This window comes from Mustela lutreola, chromosome 15, assembly GCF_030435805.1.
Source record: "Mustela lutreola isolate mMusLut2 chromosome 15, mMusLut2.pri, whole genome shotgun sequence".
In the NCBI taxonomy this organism is placed as follows: Eukaryota; Metazoa; Chordata; class Mammalia; order Carnivora; family Mustelidae; genus Mustela; species Mustela lutreola.
This window is the reverse complement of record NC_081304.1, coordinates 56,079,350-56,093,032: the sequence shown is the minus strand read 5'-3', so window position 1 is coordinate 56,093,032 and position 13,683 is coordinate 56,079,350. Positions and strand designations below refer to the sequence as shown.

Sequence of the window (13,683 nt, the reverse complement as noted above, 5' to 3'; positions counted from 1 at the left end):
AGTTTTCTTTATTTAAGTAATCTGTATACCCAACGTGGGGCTCAAACTCGCCAGCCCAAGATTAGGAGTCACATGCTCTTGCAACTGAGCCAGCCAGGTGCCCTGAGAACTTAAAAAAAAAAAACAAAAAACAAAACACATAGCTAAATGAATATGTAGCAAGTAGAGATGAATGCCATGATGGTATATCATAGGAAGGAGAAGGTGGTCATGATGGAAAAAGAAATGGCAGGCAGGTATTGCCATTGTGTGGTGATTGTGTTGTTTTCATCAGAAGGTCAGGGGAGCTTCTCTAAGGGATGCTTGAGCAGAAATGTAGGGAGGTTGGAGAAAAAAATCCTGCATACATCGGGGCCTGGAGGGTTCCCAGGCAGTGAGCAAGGGGAAAGACTTTGAGGAAGAGTGAGGACGCCACTGCAGTCGGAAAGAGTGAGTAAGGACAGAAGAGGAGGACAGGAGCTTTGAAAAACAGCAGGAGAGCAGATCACACAGAGCCATGAGACCATGCTTAAACTTGGGGACCATGGTAAAGACTCACAGTGAGAAGATACAGTGGAGGTGGCTTGTAGAAACACTCCCTCCGCTTAGCTCCCCACTTTATAGAGGAGAAAACTGAATTCCATGGAAAGGGTAGGATTCACTCAAAGTTGCATAGCTAGCTAGAAATCCTAGAGAAAGTCAGAATGGAGACAAAAAATACATAGTATATTCATTAGGATGCTTTGGGCTGCATGTTGGAGAAACTCCGGAATCAAAGAGGCTTCAATAAAAGGAAATTTAATTATTTCCCATTACTGGAAGACCAGAGTTGTGAGAGCCCTGGGCACAGATCCAAGATGATAATGTTCCTTCCATCCTTCCATCCATCATCCTCAGTGTGTAAATCAGGATGCGCTAGGATATGCTGCGGTAACAGACCCAGTTACCAGGGGCTTTAAGGAAAGAAAAGAAGTATATTTCTACTTCATGTCCTTGGCCAGGCACCATTTTTATTAAACGGGGGAGGAGGGTGTCCCTACTGTCATCACTTCCAGGCTGACAAAGCCACTCCCACATAGAACATTGCTGATCACCATGCCAGAGGAAAATGGGAACTCTAGAGTGTCTTGAAGTAGTGATTAAATGCTCTGGTTCAGAAATAACACAAATCATTTCTGCCCACGATTTGCCGGTCCTCCTACTCACGAATGGGCCAGTAATTGCCCATTCTACTATATACCTAGAAGGCAGAGAAAGTCAGTGAGCAGCACTAATGATGATCAGAGTCAATACCAGCTTCGACTAAGGACTGGTTCCCCCACGCCCCACCCCGACACCTCCTGGTGAGCTCAGGACATTCACAGAAACAGCACTAGAAAAAGTAGAGGCATCACCACTATTTTTCAGAGCAAGGAAAATTTCCCACACCCTCCCAACACTTCCCTCACTTTGTATTGGCCAGAAGTGGATCACGTGTCCATTCCTAACCAATCACTGGCCCCGGGGGAATGGGATTCCCATGGTGGTCTTAGCCCAGATGGGGATTGACCCTCGAGATTGGGTCATTTTATCCTGAGCCCATGGACTGGCTGTCCGAAGTTGGTATAGGTTGTTGAAAAAGAAAACTCTTCTCGACGTACTTTTAGGTAAGCTCAATCCACAGAGGAAGGACACCTTCATCCTGCCAACAATTCAGGTATTGAAACCAGAAGGAGAAAGGAGAAAAATAGATGTTGGGAGGCAAATGGATATTGGTTGGTGGCAGCCAACCTGGTCAGCTACAAAGGGCAAACCAAGAGGGCTCGAAGTGTGAATAAGAAATAGAATGTGCGGGCACCTGGCTGGCTCAGTCTGGTGGGTATGTGATTGTTGATTGCCCTGTCGTGAGTTCAAGCCCCATGTTGGGTGCAGAGCTTAGTAAAAAAATAAATAAGTAAAACTTAAAATATACATATATACAAATAAATATATGTATATATTATTTATATTAAATTAATTTACATATTATATTATAATATTATATTATATTATATTATGTTATATATAAGTATACTTATATTATATATGGTTATATATATTTATCTATTTTATATATATACTATATAAATCATATATAATGCACTGCAATAAGGGTTGGAATGAATAACCTTGTAGATCCTGTACAACTCTGAGATACTGTTATTTTCTGTTGGTTTGCTGACCCTACTCTCTGTGAGCACAGGGGCTCTGATCACATTTGCGTGGGGGGACGATCTGAGGTCCGAATCAATCTCCCTTACTCAGTACCACTGATCAAGTCTTGTTCGAGTCCTACATGAGGAAGACATGTTTCTACCCCTTGCTAGAAAGCTCCCAGATATGGACTCGGCAATCATGGAATAAGGAAAGGGGAAATGAGAGTTCAGGGAGGAGAAAAGGCAGGAAACTACCTAGAAATTGCACAGAGTGGGGCACCTGGGTGGCTCAGTCCGTTAAGCGTCTGACTCTTGATTTCAGCTCGCATGATCTCAGGGTTGAGAGTCCTGTGTTGGGGCTCTGTGCTCAGCCGGGGCGGGGGGTGGGGGGGTCTGCTTGACATTCTCTCCCTCTCCCACTGCCCCTCACCCTGTTCACAGGCACACACTCTCCCTCTCTAAAATAAGTAAATAAAATGTTTAAAAAGAATTGTGCATAGTAGAAAGGTCAAGAATGCGTTTTGGAATATGGAAAATGGAAATATGATTTCCAGATGTATATGCCTATGTTAGGGTTCCCAAACGGATATGCTTTTCTTACCTGTGCTCTTGAGCTTGGAGCCCTGGTACTGAATAGCTTTGCTTCATACTCTTTTTAATTTTTTAATTATATATACATATGTGTTATATATAAATATATTTATTACATTTCTTATTTTTTTATTTTTAAAAATATTTTATTTATTTATTTGACAGAGGTCACAAGTAGGCAGGGAGGCAGGCAGAGAGAGAGGAAGGGATGCCGGCTCCCTGCTGAGCAGAGATTTCCCAATGTGGGGCTCGATCCCAGGACCCTGGGATCATGACCTGAGCTGAAGGCAGAGGCTTTACCCACTGAGCCACCCAGGCTCCCCCAGGCTCTTTTAAAAAATTAATTATTTTTATTAACATGTAATGTATTATTTGCCCCAGGGGTACAGGCCTGAGAATCATCAGGCTTATACACTTCATCGCACTCACCATAGCACATACCCTTTCAGCATGTCCATTGCTAATGCTGTCCTGCACCTGCTCTTTCGACCATGCCAGTCATTCTGTACTGTGGGCACTGACCTCCAGTGCTCTACTTTGGCCCTTCGGCGACTTTTACCTGGGTCCTCAGAGCAGTTTCCAAATTGCTCTTCTCCCATGTGGCGTCCCTTACTCTAGCTGACTTAGAGAGCCAGCAAATGTGTAAATCTGACAGTGGCTTCCCCTTGAGTAGAACCCACCAATAGCTCTCCGTCAACCGCAGAATCAATTCAAGTTCTTTGGCAGGAGATAAGGTGCCCTCCTGCCAGCTTTATTTGGAAGACTCCCTCGGAGTTTCTGCTCAACTGCTACACCTCTCGCTCACCCCCCCCCCCCCCCCACACACACAGGGCTTTGCATCTTTCCGGTTTTGCTAATGATGTTCCCTCTGCTGCCAGCGTCCTTCCCCTCTGCTTGCTGTATTAATTCTTCATTATTCATTCAAGATTCTGCTCATTAACTCACGGAGAAAGCTGCCTCTGACCCCGATCTTGCCCCTCCAGGGCTAGGCTAGGAGCCTGACATCTGCACTCTCCGAGCCTTCTGTGCCCATCTTTATATGGGATGTGATCACCGACACGGTAAATGTTTGGTGAGCTGTCTCTGGAGTGCTCTGCAAGCTTGCCTCCTTGAGGAAGGGGACGGGCTTACTCATCTTTTATCCCGGCACTTATCAGTGCCTGGTGGAGAGTAGGCACGACATAGGTGTTTACTGAACAGGAGCATTAAGAGGGGGCAGGGGAGATGCAGTTGAGAGAATGCAAGAGAAAGTTCAGAGGAAGGAGAAGGGAAGGCATCCCAGGGTTTGCCTCTGGTGCCTTGCAATCTGGGCTTCTGCTCCAACTTATCCATTATGAAGTTCCAGGCAGAGGCTCTCTGTCTTTCTGGCATGGGGGATCCTCAGTTTGGATCAGGCACCAGTGGGACTTCATGGACAGCCTTCCCACAATCTCTACTGCCCACACTCTGACAACTGCCCCTGCCTTCAACCTGAACACACTGGCACTTGCAGAAAAGGCCAGGCCAGGATTTTGGCAGTGGTCCCTGCTTTTTGTTCTCATTTCCCCCATCTCCTCCCATGGACGCGTGCCAAAGAGATGATTAGGACTCCCTTTTGGGGTGGCCTCAAAGCTTGGAGTTAGACCTGGGACTCCATTCCACAGATCCCATGAGCAAGGACATGGGAACACCTCCCTCTCGGCACTCCCTACCCCTTCACCTACAGCAGAGGGATTTCAAAGCTGAGTCTTAGAAGCTCTGGCAGCTTTTCTAACTCTGCCCCAGTACTCTGGGAAAAGCTCCGGGAAGAGGCAACAAAATGAACCATCCAGGGCTGGCGTTGCCTTGCGTCCTTGTCCGTGTCGTTGGCGGCGTTAGAGAGGAGAGCGCCCGAGGGGAGGCTGTGCCGGCCCAGCTCACTGGCAGCGCTGTAACCTCAGACAAGCCACTTGATCCCTGGTCTCAGTTTAGGAACCTGTAGCAATGGGTTTGGCCTGCTCCCTCCGACGCAAGCGTCGCCGCTAGGGAGAGGCAAAGGCTTGCAGATCCCCCAAGTCCCCGCTCTGGCAGCGCCCGGCCCGGGGCTCTGGGAAGGTGTCGGAATCCTGGCCGCCCCGGACGGGGCGAAGGGAGCGGAGGTCCGGCCCAGTCGCGGGCCGGCTCTAGAGGGGACACTCCCGCCCCGCTCCGGGCCCCTTCTCCGCCGCCGGGTTCGCTGTTTCGAAAAAGCAGAGTCCTGGGCTCTGGTGACGCGGAGCTTCAAGTGCCGCCGCGAGGGGGGAGCAGCGAAGAGGAGCCCCCTCCCCCGGACGCCCGGGCGTGTAAACGTGGGCGGCGGTGAGCGGCTGCCCTCCCCTCCCCGCCTCCCCTCCCCGCGCGGCGCTCCCGCGTGTGCGGGTATGTGAGTGCGTGTGTCTCCCTCGCTCCCTCCCGCACGCGCTCCGGCACTAGTGCAGGCGGCCGGCCGGCGGCTCCCGGCTCGCTCGCTCCGGCCGCTGCGCTCCCCCTCGCCGCCACCGCCGCCACCGCCGCCGCCGCCACCGCCTCTGCAGTCGCAGCCGGGCATGGTGAGTGAGTGAGGGCCGGCCGCCGCGTGCCCCCCGCCGCAGCTCGCTCCGTCCCGGGGAGTCAGCCCGCGGCGGGAGCGCGCTGCGGGGCCGGCGGCCCGTGCGCCCTAGGTGGCCCGCGCGCAGGGACTCTGGGCCCCGTCTCTCCGCGGGCTCCGCTCCCCTCCGGCCCCGAGCCCGGCTCCTCGAAGGCTGCGCGCTCCCTCCCCGCCCGCCCCCCGCCCCCCGCCCCCCGCCCCGCCCTGTGACCAGCTCCCCGTCTTGTCCCGCAGGACCCGCCCGGACGGGACCACGCCGCTGCCGCCGCCGCCGCCGCCGGGAGCCGCGCTTCGGGTCCCGCCTGAGCCGCGCCGCCGCCGGCGGGGGATGGGGCTGCCCGGGAGGCGCGCCGAGCCCGCAGGGGGAGCGCGGAGCCGGCGCGCAGCGTGAGCGCCCGAGCAGCCCGCGCCGGGCCGGTCCGTGCGCACCGCGCGCCGCCGCCGCCGCCGCCGCCCGCGCCTCGATGGCGCCATCGCCCCGGCGCCGCTGACAGCCTGCGCCGCCAGCCCGGCCCGCGCCGCCGCCCTCGGAGCCCGGCGGCCGGGGAGCGGCCTGCCGCGGAAGCCTGCCCGCGCCCTCCCGCCCGGCCCCGCCATGGCGCTGCGGCGCCTCCTGCTGCTGCTGCTGCTGCTGCTCTCGCTGGAGTCCCTGCACCTGCTGCCCGGCGCCCGCGGCGCCCGCGGCCGCGCCGCCAACCGGACCCTGAGCGCCGGCGCCGCTGCCGTCGGGGGCCGACGGCCCGGGGGCTCCCTGGCCCGGGGCGGCCGCGAGCTGAACGGCACCGCCGCCCGGGCGCCCGGCGGCCCGGAGGCGGGGAGCCGGCGGGGACAGCCCGCGGCGGCGGTGGCGGCGGCCAGCGCGGCCGTCACCTACGAGACGTGCTGGGGCTACTACGACGTGAGCGGCCAGTACGACAAGGAGTTCGAGTGCAACAACAGCGAGAGCGGCTACCTGTACTGCTGCGGCACCTGCTACTACCGCTTCTGCTGCAAGAAGCGCCACGAGAAGCTGGACCAGCGCCAGTGCACCAACTACCAGAGCCCCGTGTGGGTGCAGACGCCCAGCACCAAGGTGGTGTCGCCGGGGCCCGAGAACAAGTACGACCCGGAGAAGGACAAGACCAACTTCACCGTCTACATCACCTGCGGGGTCATCGCCTTTGTCATCGTGGCCGGCGTCTTCGCCAAGGTCTCCTATGACAAGGCCCACCGCCCTCCGCGGGAGATGAACATCCACAGGTGAGAGGGTGTGCGCGCGAGCGGCCGCCCGGGGCCGGTCCCCGAGTCCCCAGTCCCCAGGTCCCCCGTCCGGGTCCCCAGCCTCCCGCTGAGCCTCGCCCCTCTTAACGTGCATCCCCGGTCCGCTTCACACTGGGCGCCACCACGTCGCTCTGACTCTCTAAGACCAGTTTCTCCCTCGCTTGCTTCCTTGACATGCAGATAAATCACAGCTTTCTTATTTCCACCCTTTCTTCAGAGTCCAGAATGCATGCTTTGGAGGTAGGGGAGTTACAGGGCAGAGTAAGGATCAGTGGGGTCCCCCAAGTTGGAGCCTGGAATTTTATGAATTCTATAACCCTGGATGGGGGATGGGGTGGGGTCCGGGGTTCAGTTTTCAGGGCAAGTGGGCTCTTTGGGGTAGGCTCCTCTTGGCTTTGGCTTTCTGAGTCTAACCAGCACATCCTCTTTGGTCTAGGACCGTGAACAATGTTGGAACCTTACAGAAGGGAGTATCAAGTGATTTAGTATAAGCTGGGTGTTCTCCATGTGGGGACGGGGTTGGGGGGGGGTGGTATGGAAGGGACGCCTTCCCCAGGAAGAAGGGGTAAAAAATTTCTCCATTCCATGTTGACCAAGGGCAGGTGGTGTCTCTTTACTGCCTCCTTGCCCAAGTGGGATGCTTATTTTCCTGCCGAGACTGGAGGACTTGGTCTTTCAAACCCTGTCGGCAAAATGCTCTGAGTTAACATGCTTGCTGTGTTAAGCCCAGTGGGCAGCTTTTACCGCTTACATTTGGGGGTGGGGTGACTGGGGCAGCCTCCCCAGGAAACTTATGGCAAGAGCTCGAAATACGGCAAAGCACAGCCCCATCCTGACTGCCTCCCACCCCAGGGCCCTGGCTCCCAGGGAGTCCTTAGGGAAGTCGGAGCTCAGAGAACGGGAAACCAGCCTCTCTTCCCAAGTCAGGGACCGCTGCACCCTGGGGAGGCAAAGTTAGCTCAGCTTCCAGTCCCCTCGTGATGATGAATGGCTGGACCTGGTTCAGCAGAGTCTTTCAGGGAACAAATCCTGCCCCAGGACATGCCTCCATTTTTGGCACACGGTGTGAGCCCTGCCTGGGTAACCAGGACCCCCTCCCCCAGGCCAGTCCTGCTTCTGCGTGTGCCAAGCAGACCCCCACCCCGAACCACACAGCTGAAACTCATTTCTATTCTTTCGGCCTGAATGCCTTCTTCCCTTGCCGCTGTGGACATTAATCAGCCGTACCTTGATGAAGAGAGAGAAAAGCAGATAGAAATTTCTGGGCATGATTTTTTTTCTTCCTTTGAAGATGTTGAGAAAAGGTGATACTCCCTGGCAGGTTTTATTGAGTCAAACGCACGACGTGTGGGTATTTCAATAGTGACATACATACTTGGGTATCAGAACTGTGTGTTTCCAAAAGCAAACCTCTGTATAATTCCTCACTCATCACCCTAAGGGGCCACTGTCCCCCCCCCCCCCCAACATCTTATCTTTTAGGTAGTGAGTCTGTGTCTGGCTGGTCCCGGGCATGGGTGGAGGAATTGTGAGAAATGGGATGCGGGCAGTCCGTATCTCCTTGGGGTCAGGTCTGGTGAAGGGTTCTCCCTCGTGGCTCACCTTGGAAAGCATAGAAGTCATAGCCTGTGGGCAGGCACCTTCCAGAAGCAGTGGTACTCGGTCCTTCCTCTGCCTACCTCCAGGTGCCTTCTCCTGGGCTCCTGGTCACTCATCCCACATTCCCTTGCTCTGGTTTCTTTCTTTTCTGGGCTGCCCCCTACCCTGCCCTCATACTCCCCTACTGAACGCACTTGTCATCCCCTGGGAGGAAACTAGTGATGGTCTTTGGATGCTGGTGCTGGCCTCTGTTCTGCTGGTTTGTGACCCTGGACGTGCCACTGTTCCTTGGGGTGTGTTTTCTCCCCTTCCCATCACGGCGACCCCCCCCCCCCAACCCCGGACTAGGATAACTGTCTGTGTACAGGTGTGTGGCTCAGGGACTGGTGATGGTGTAGGAGCACTTTCCCTCTGGGGTCAGGAAGGAAGGTAATCGTGGAAGGGAGCTGAGTTTAGCCTGAGACCGTGATGTTCACATAGGATATTTCTCTCTCAAATTCACCTCCTGATTTTATTCAGTTCACAGCTTCTCTGCGAGCAGCTGTAGCTTTGCCTGCTGGGTGCTTTGGAAACCGACATACTGGGGCCTGTTCGGTGGGGGACAATGCCTGTCTCTGTTTTGGGGGAAAGAGGGCAGAGCCTGAGTCCTCCCTCCAGACACACCATGATGACCTTGGGCAGGGCGGGGGAGGGGGGATGGTGGGGTAGGGTGGGTGGGAAGCTCAGCATCCAGTTCTGGGTGACTCAGGCACCAAAGCATCCCTCCTCGACCTCTCCCCTCCCCGGGTATGTCAGGCAAAGCATGCACATGGCAGGATGCTGCTCCCCGACCCCTGGGTGCATTCCCAGGACGCATCCCAACTCGCTCACACTTGAGAGGTCACCACTTACCATTCCGGTGGCGGGGTTGTGGGGGTGGGGTTTCCATGCAGAGGGTCTGGTTGGGAACCAGACTAGAGAAGTGGGAAGAGAGAATGAGTCCTACCTTATGAGTTTTCCCTAGGGAGGGGGTGGGGAGGAGAAAGGATGCACCCTCTCCAGGGGGGTCCGTGGAGGAAGTGGGCTGTGTGTGTGGTTCCCTATGCCTTGAAATAGTTCAGCAGAGACATTTCCTTTCTGGAAAGGGGAAGGATTTATTCCAATGTGATCCTCTCTCCAAAGACGGGAGCGGGGTGGGCAGGGGCTGGGTCCGAGGGAGGGGGACCAGGTCATCATAAGGGATGTTTGTGGGAGGGGGTTAGAAGGGGTGGAAGAGGAGGCTGCAGCCCCGAGATCAGCCACCTGCCTCCTCCTGGTGTCCCCAGGCAGGCCAGCCCTCCGCTCGCCCGTGGCACACATTTCTTAGAGCCTGGCTTCCTTTCACTGCTCCGGCCCCCGCAGGGAAGAACAGATTTAGTCTTTTCCAGAAGTGATTAGACCCTGCCGTCCTGTTTCTGTGTGTGGAGTCAGTGTCTGTAGGGGAAACTCTCAGCTCTCCGGTGATGCCAACACCAGCTCAGCTGGACCCCAGGTGGGAGGAAGAGATGGGCGGCCAGGGGGACCAAAGTCTGGGCCATGCTCTGGGTCTGGGGAGCCACTAGTCTAGGGGGTGCCCTCCTTTCCCAGCCATGGCCCTGTTTCCCCCCCCCCCCCAGGTCACTAACTCACCTTCCCCGTTCACCTTCCCCCAGCTGAGGTTCAAGCTCATAAACCACAGGCATGCCCCGGAGCCCCAGCAGTTTCTACTTTGCTTCCTGGGGCTGTTTATTCAATGAGGGGCTGTGATGTTCTCCCTGGGGCGAGTGCTTCCGCCCAGGCAAAGGCCCCCTCTAGGAGCTGTCTCACATTCACATTAGTGTCCTGGAGAGGAGACTCTCCAAGCGAGAAAGTCTGCCTTTTTTTTTAAAGTGGCTACCTAGCAGCTGGGACCGGGGAGCTATTAGGGACCTATGGATGTAGTTGGTGGAGTCAGGGATGCCTTGGGTCCTCCCATTCTGTAGGGATGGAGGGGATGGAGGAATTTGGGGTGGGGGGGCGTCATATGCTCAGGGTTGCAGGCAGGAGAAACTGAGCAGATGCAGTCTGCAATAAAGGAAAAGTGTCAGGAAGTGACCTGACAGCCATCAGGAGGCTCCTTTGTCTTTGGGCTCCTCTGCTTGTTTCTAGAGGAATCAAGAGAACACTCTGTTCCACCTTCTCTCCCTCTAAAAATCCAGAGAGGCCCCTTGCCTGCTGCCTGACCGTGTCTTTGCAATAGCAAGACCCCTCTGCCGGCTGATGTCGTGAATTTTCTCCCCGAATCCGCAGGCAATGAATTGTCTCAGCATTCCCCAAACGGTCCCATTTCTTGGAGCACTGCGAGCTCACTGTAATGAATTGATCTAAATAGAGAGTCAACTTGTTTTTTCCTTCAAATAGAGCCGTTGGAAGGACAGGGGGAAAAAAATTTTGCCTTGGACTGAAGGTCTGAACATTGCTTGTTTTCTCTTGCCTCAGAGGGGAAAAAAATGCATGCAGGGAAATTGTCAAGGAATTTAAGGAGGTTATGGAAGAGGGTTAGGGGAGGACACCCAGAAGACAGGAGGAGGCAAAAATGGCGAAAGGAGAGAGGTAATGGGGTGAGAAGCAGATGTGGTGCCCAGGTCCTGGGCTACATGCAAATGCCTTCAATTCCACGGAGGAGCCCTGGTCACCTGCTGGGGGGGGGGGGGCGAGGTATGTCTCAAACCACATAACCTAAGCCTGTAAGGTGGTACCTTGGACACAGAAGGGCGGCAGAGTTCATTTTGGATTTAGCAGGTCAGCCGTGCAAACTGCTTCTCCGGAATCTGGCGCGCTGACAGTGATGCCTGGTCTGTTGCTCTGCTGCGCTCTTGTCCTCTCCCACCCCCGCGCCAGCCCCGAAGGCACACCCCATGTGTCTCCCGCCCCCACACACCGCTGACCCCAGGCTCCGAGCGCGTTCCTCAGGAGGAATCCGCTGCTAAGATACCAAGAGTTTGCCCCCAGTGCTAGACTGCCAAGCCCCAGGTGGAGGAAAAGTCCAGTTCACTGTTATCAACCTCTTTTAATGAGATCCGATTGATTTGGCTGTTGATTGCGATCCAGGGGTTCAGAAAGCTGAAGAAGCGAGCGGATGGAAAGAGGTTTGTTTCCCAGCCCCGGGCAGACCCAGAGTAGAAGGGGGCTATGCCAGAGGAGGCTTCGTCCTTCCCCTTTGCACTCCCCGATTTCTCCAGGGCCTGGCAGGATCGATTGCCCTTAGATCTTAACTTCCCGGCTGCCTTTCCATAGAGTGCGAAGCCCCACCACGGGCTGGAAGGGGCGGCCAGACGCTGGCCGTGGGACGTCACCCCCTCACCTCCCTCTTTGCCACAGTGCCCGGTGCAACATGCTGCTTAGCCTGCTTTTAAGATTATGGCGAACTCAGGTGCATCTTGTCTTACAATCTTGATTTTATCCCTGGACGTCCATCCTGCGGAACCACAAAATTGCCTTGCAAGCTTGCCGCTGACATGTCTCACATGGGCGATGGGGAAGGGACTGTATTAGAACCTGGGTTTAATTTGTTTTTTAAATACCTTCTGATGTGATTGTTTTTTTCTCCCTCTCTTTCCTCTGTTTTGGGAAACTCCAGCCCATTATTTTTCCCTGAGTCACATCTCTGACCTCTTGTTTCTCATTGGTACTTGGAACAGGGAAGAGGGCTTGGCGTAAGGGGTTTACCCACAAACCTCAGAGGGTCTCTGTCCCTTGGCCTTGAGCAGGCTATTTCAGACCCCTTTGAGATGATTGCTCCCCCTGTCTGTTCTTCTTTTATCTTTAGAAGTGAAACCAGATTGTCCTGAAAAGGCAGAGGAATACAGTTGACCCTTGAACAGCACTGGTTTGAATTGTGCGGGTCCCCCGATACACAGATTTTTTTTTTTTAATAGTTTTATTCTGCATTTTTAAAAAAATATTTTATTTATTTATCTGACAGACAGAGATCACAAGTAGGCAGAGAGGCAGGCAGAGAGAGAAGAGGAAGCAGGCTCCCCACTGAGCAGAGAGCCCGATGCGGGGCTCGATCCCAGGACCCTGGGATCACGACCCGAGCCGAAAGCAGAGGCTTTAACCCACTGAGCCACCCAGGCGCCCCTCTGCATTTTTTTTAAACGTAGGCTCCATGTCTGATGTGGGGCTCGAACTCACAACCCTGAGATCAAGAGTCACATGCTCTCCCAACTGAGTCAGCCAGGCACCCTCAGATTTTTTTTTTCCCGATAAATTCAGCACAGAACTGAAAACGAGTTTTTTCTTACCATTTTCTTGCCATTTTCTTCTCTCCAGCTTGGCTTACTGTAAGAATAGAGTATATGTGTGGGTTGGCTGCCATGTTATTGGGAAGGTTGGGCTCAACAGTAGGCTGTTAGTAGTAGTTAAGCTTTGGGGGAGTCAGAATTTATCCTTGGATTTTCAGCTGCACAAGGGGGTTGTTGCCACTAACGCCTGCCTTGCTCAAGGGCCAACCATACGTTTTATAATTTTGTCATCATTACAGAATTGTAGAATTTTTATTACAGGCCTGTCATGTAGCCTAACTTCCTGATTTTACAGATCATAATGCCAGGGGTTCCCAGCTGGGGGGGGCGGGGGCTAGACCCGGAAGCTGGGGGCGGGGCTGGGTCTGGGCCCCGCCCACTTTCCTGGCGCCTTATGGCCCAGCCCAGTCTCCTGCAGTGAGCACCCACGATGGCTTCACTTTAGGCACCTGTCTCTCGGTCGCAACCAGATAACTCCCCAGATGTTTGGAGTCGTGAGTGACGGACTTCTAGCCTCTCTCCTTTCCCTCCATTGCTTTGGTCCTTCCTCATTAAGTTTGACCATCGCCTAAAATGATTTCTGTCCATCTTCCCCAGTCCCCTTGCAATTTTCTCCAGGTCCCTTTGCAGAGGGCAATGACCTGATCTAAGCACCATCCTTTAATCGGATCCGAGGAATGCAGAGCACGGAAGAGAGGGAATGCAACAAAAGCCAGAAAGTTGTGAACCAGGGGAAAGGGCCACCAAGCAAAACTATGGGCCGACCTCTGTAATTCAGAATGTGGGCTCTGAATGCTTTCTCTCTCTCCCAGAAATGGGGGGTGTGTGTGGGGGGGGACACTGAGACCTACCAGGTTCAATGAGTTTCAGTTTTGCGAGAGACCACCAGAGACCTCCAGGCGTCCTGTGGGCCCAATGTGGGGGGAATTTCCCCTTTGTCCTCCAGGATGGCTCCCCGCATATATGACAGCTCTGTGAGTCCCAGAGGCATGCTCACTGCTGCCAGCCCTTGCCTGTTCCCAGGGCTGGGCCATGACCCCACAGGGACAGAGTGGATACAAGGAGAGAGGTGCAGAGAAGCTTCTAGAAGGATGGCTAATGAAGCTGGAGATTTAGGTCTGGCCATTCTGTGACATTCATCTTGATGGCAGGCAATGTGGGACCCCTCTCCTACAATGCGCCTGATCCTAACTTTGAAAGAGCCAGGACATCC

At 54.5% G+C, this 13,683-nt stretch overlaps 1 protein-coding gene across 3 annotated transcripts in view; it reads left to right on the top strand.

Moving 5' to 3' along the window:
* The first annotated feature begins 5,849 nt into the window (after positions 1 to 5,849).
* The window catches only part of SHISA6 (shisa family member 6), a 278,137-nt gene continuing 270,303 nt past the window's right edge, over positions 5,850 to 13,683 (top strand). For 2 of the 3 annotated variants that reach the window (XM_059149078.1, XM_059149076.1), the window contains exon 1: positions 5,850 to 6,567. In XM_059149078.1, coding sequence (XP_059005061.1) covers positions 5,924 to 6,567 — 644 coding nt within the window. In that variant the 5' untranslated portion in view covers positions 5,850 to 5,923. The remainder of the gene's footprint in view (positions 6,568 to 13,683) is intronic. The other variant, XM_059149077.1, reaches the window with a different exon arrangement.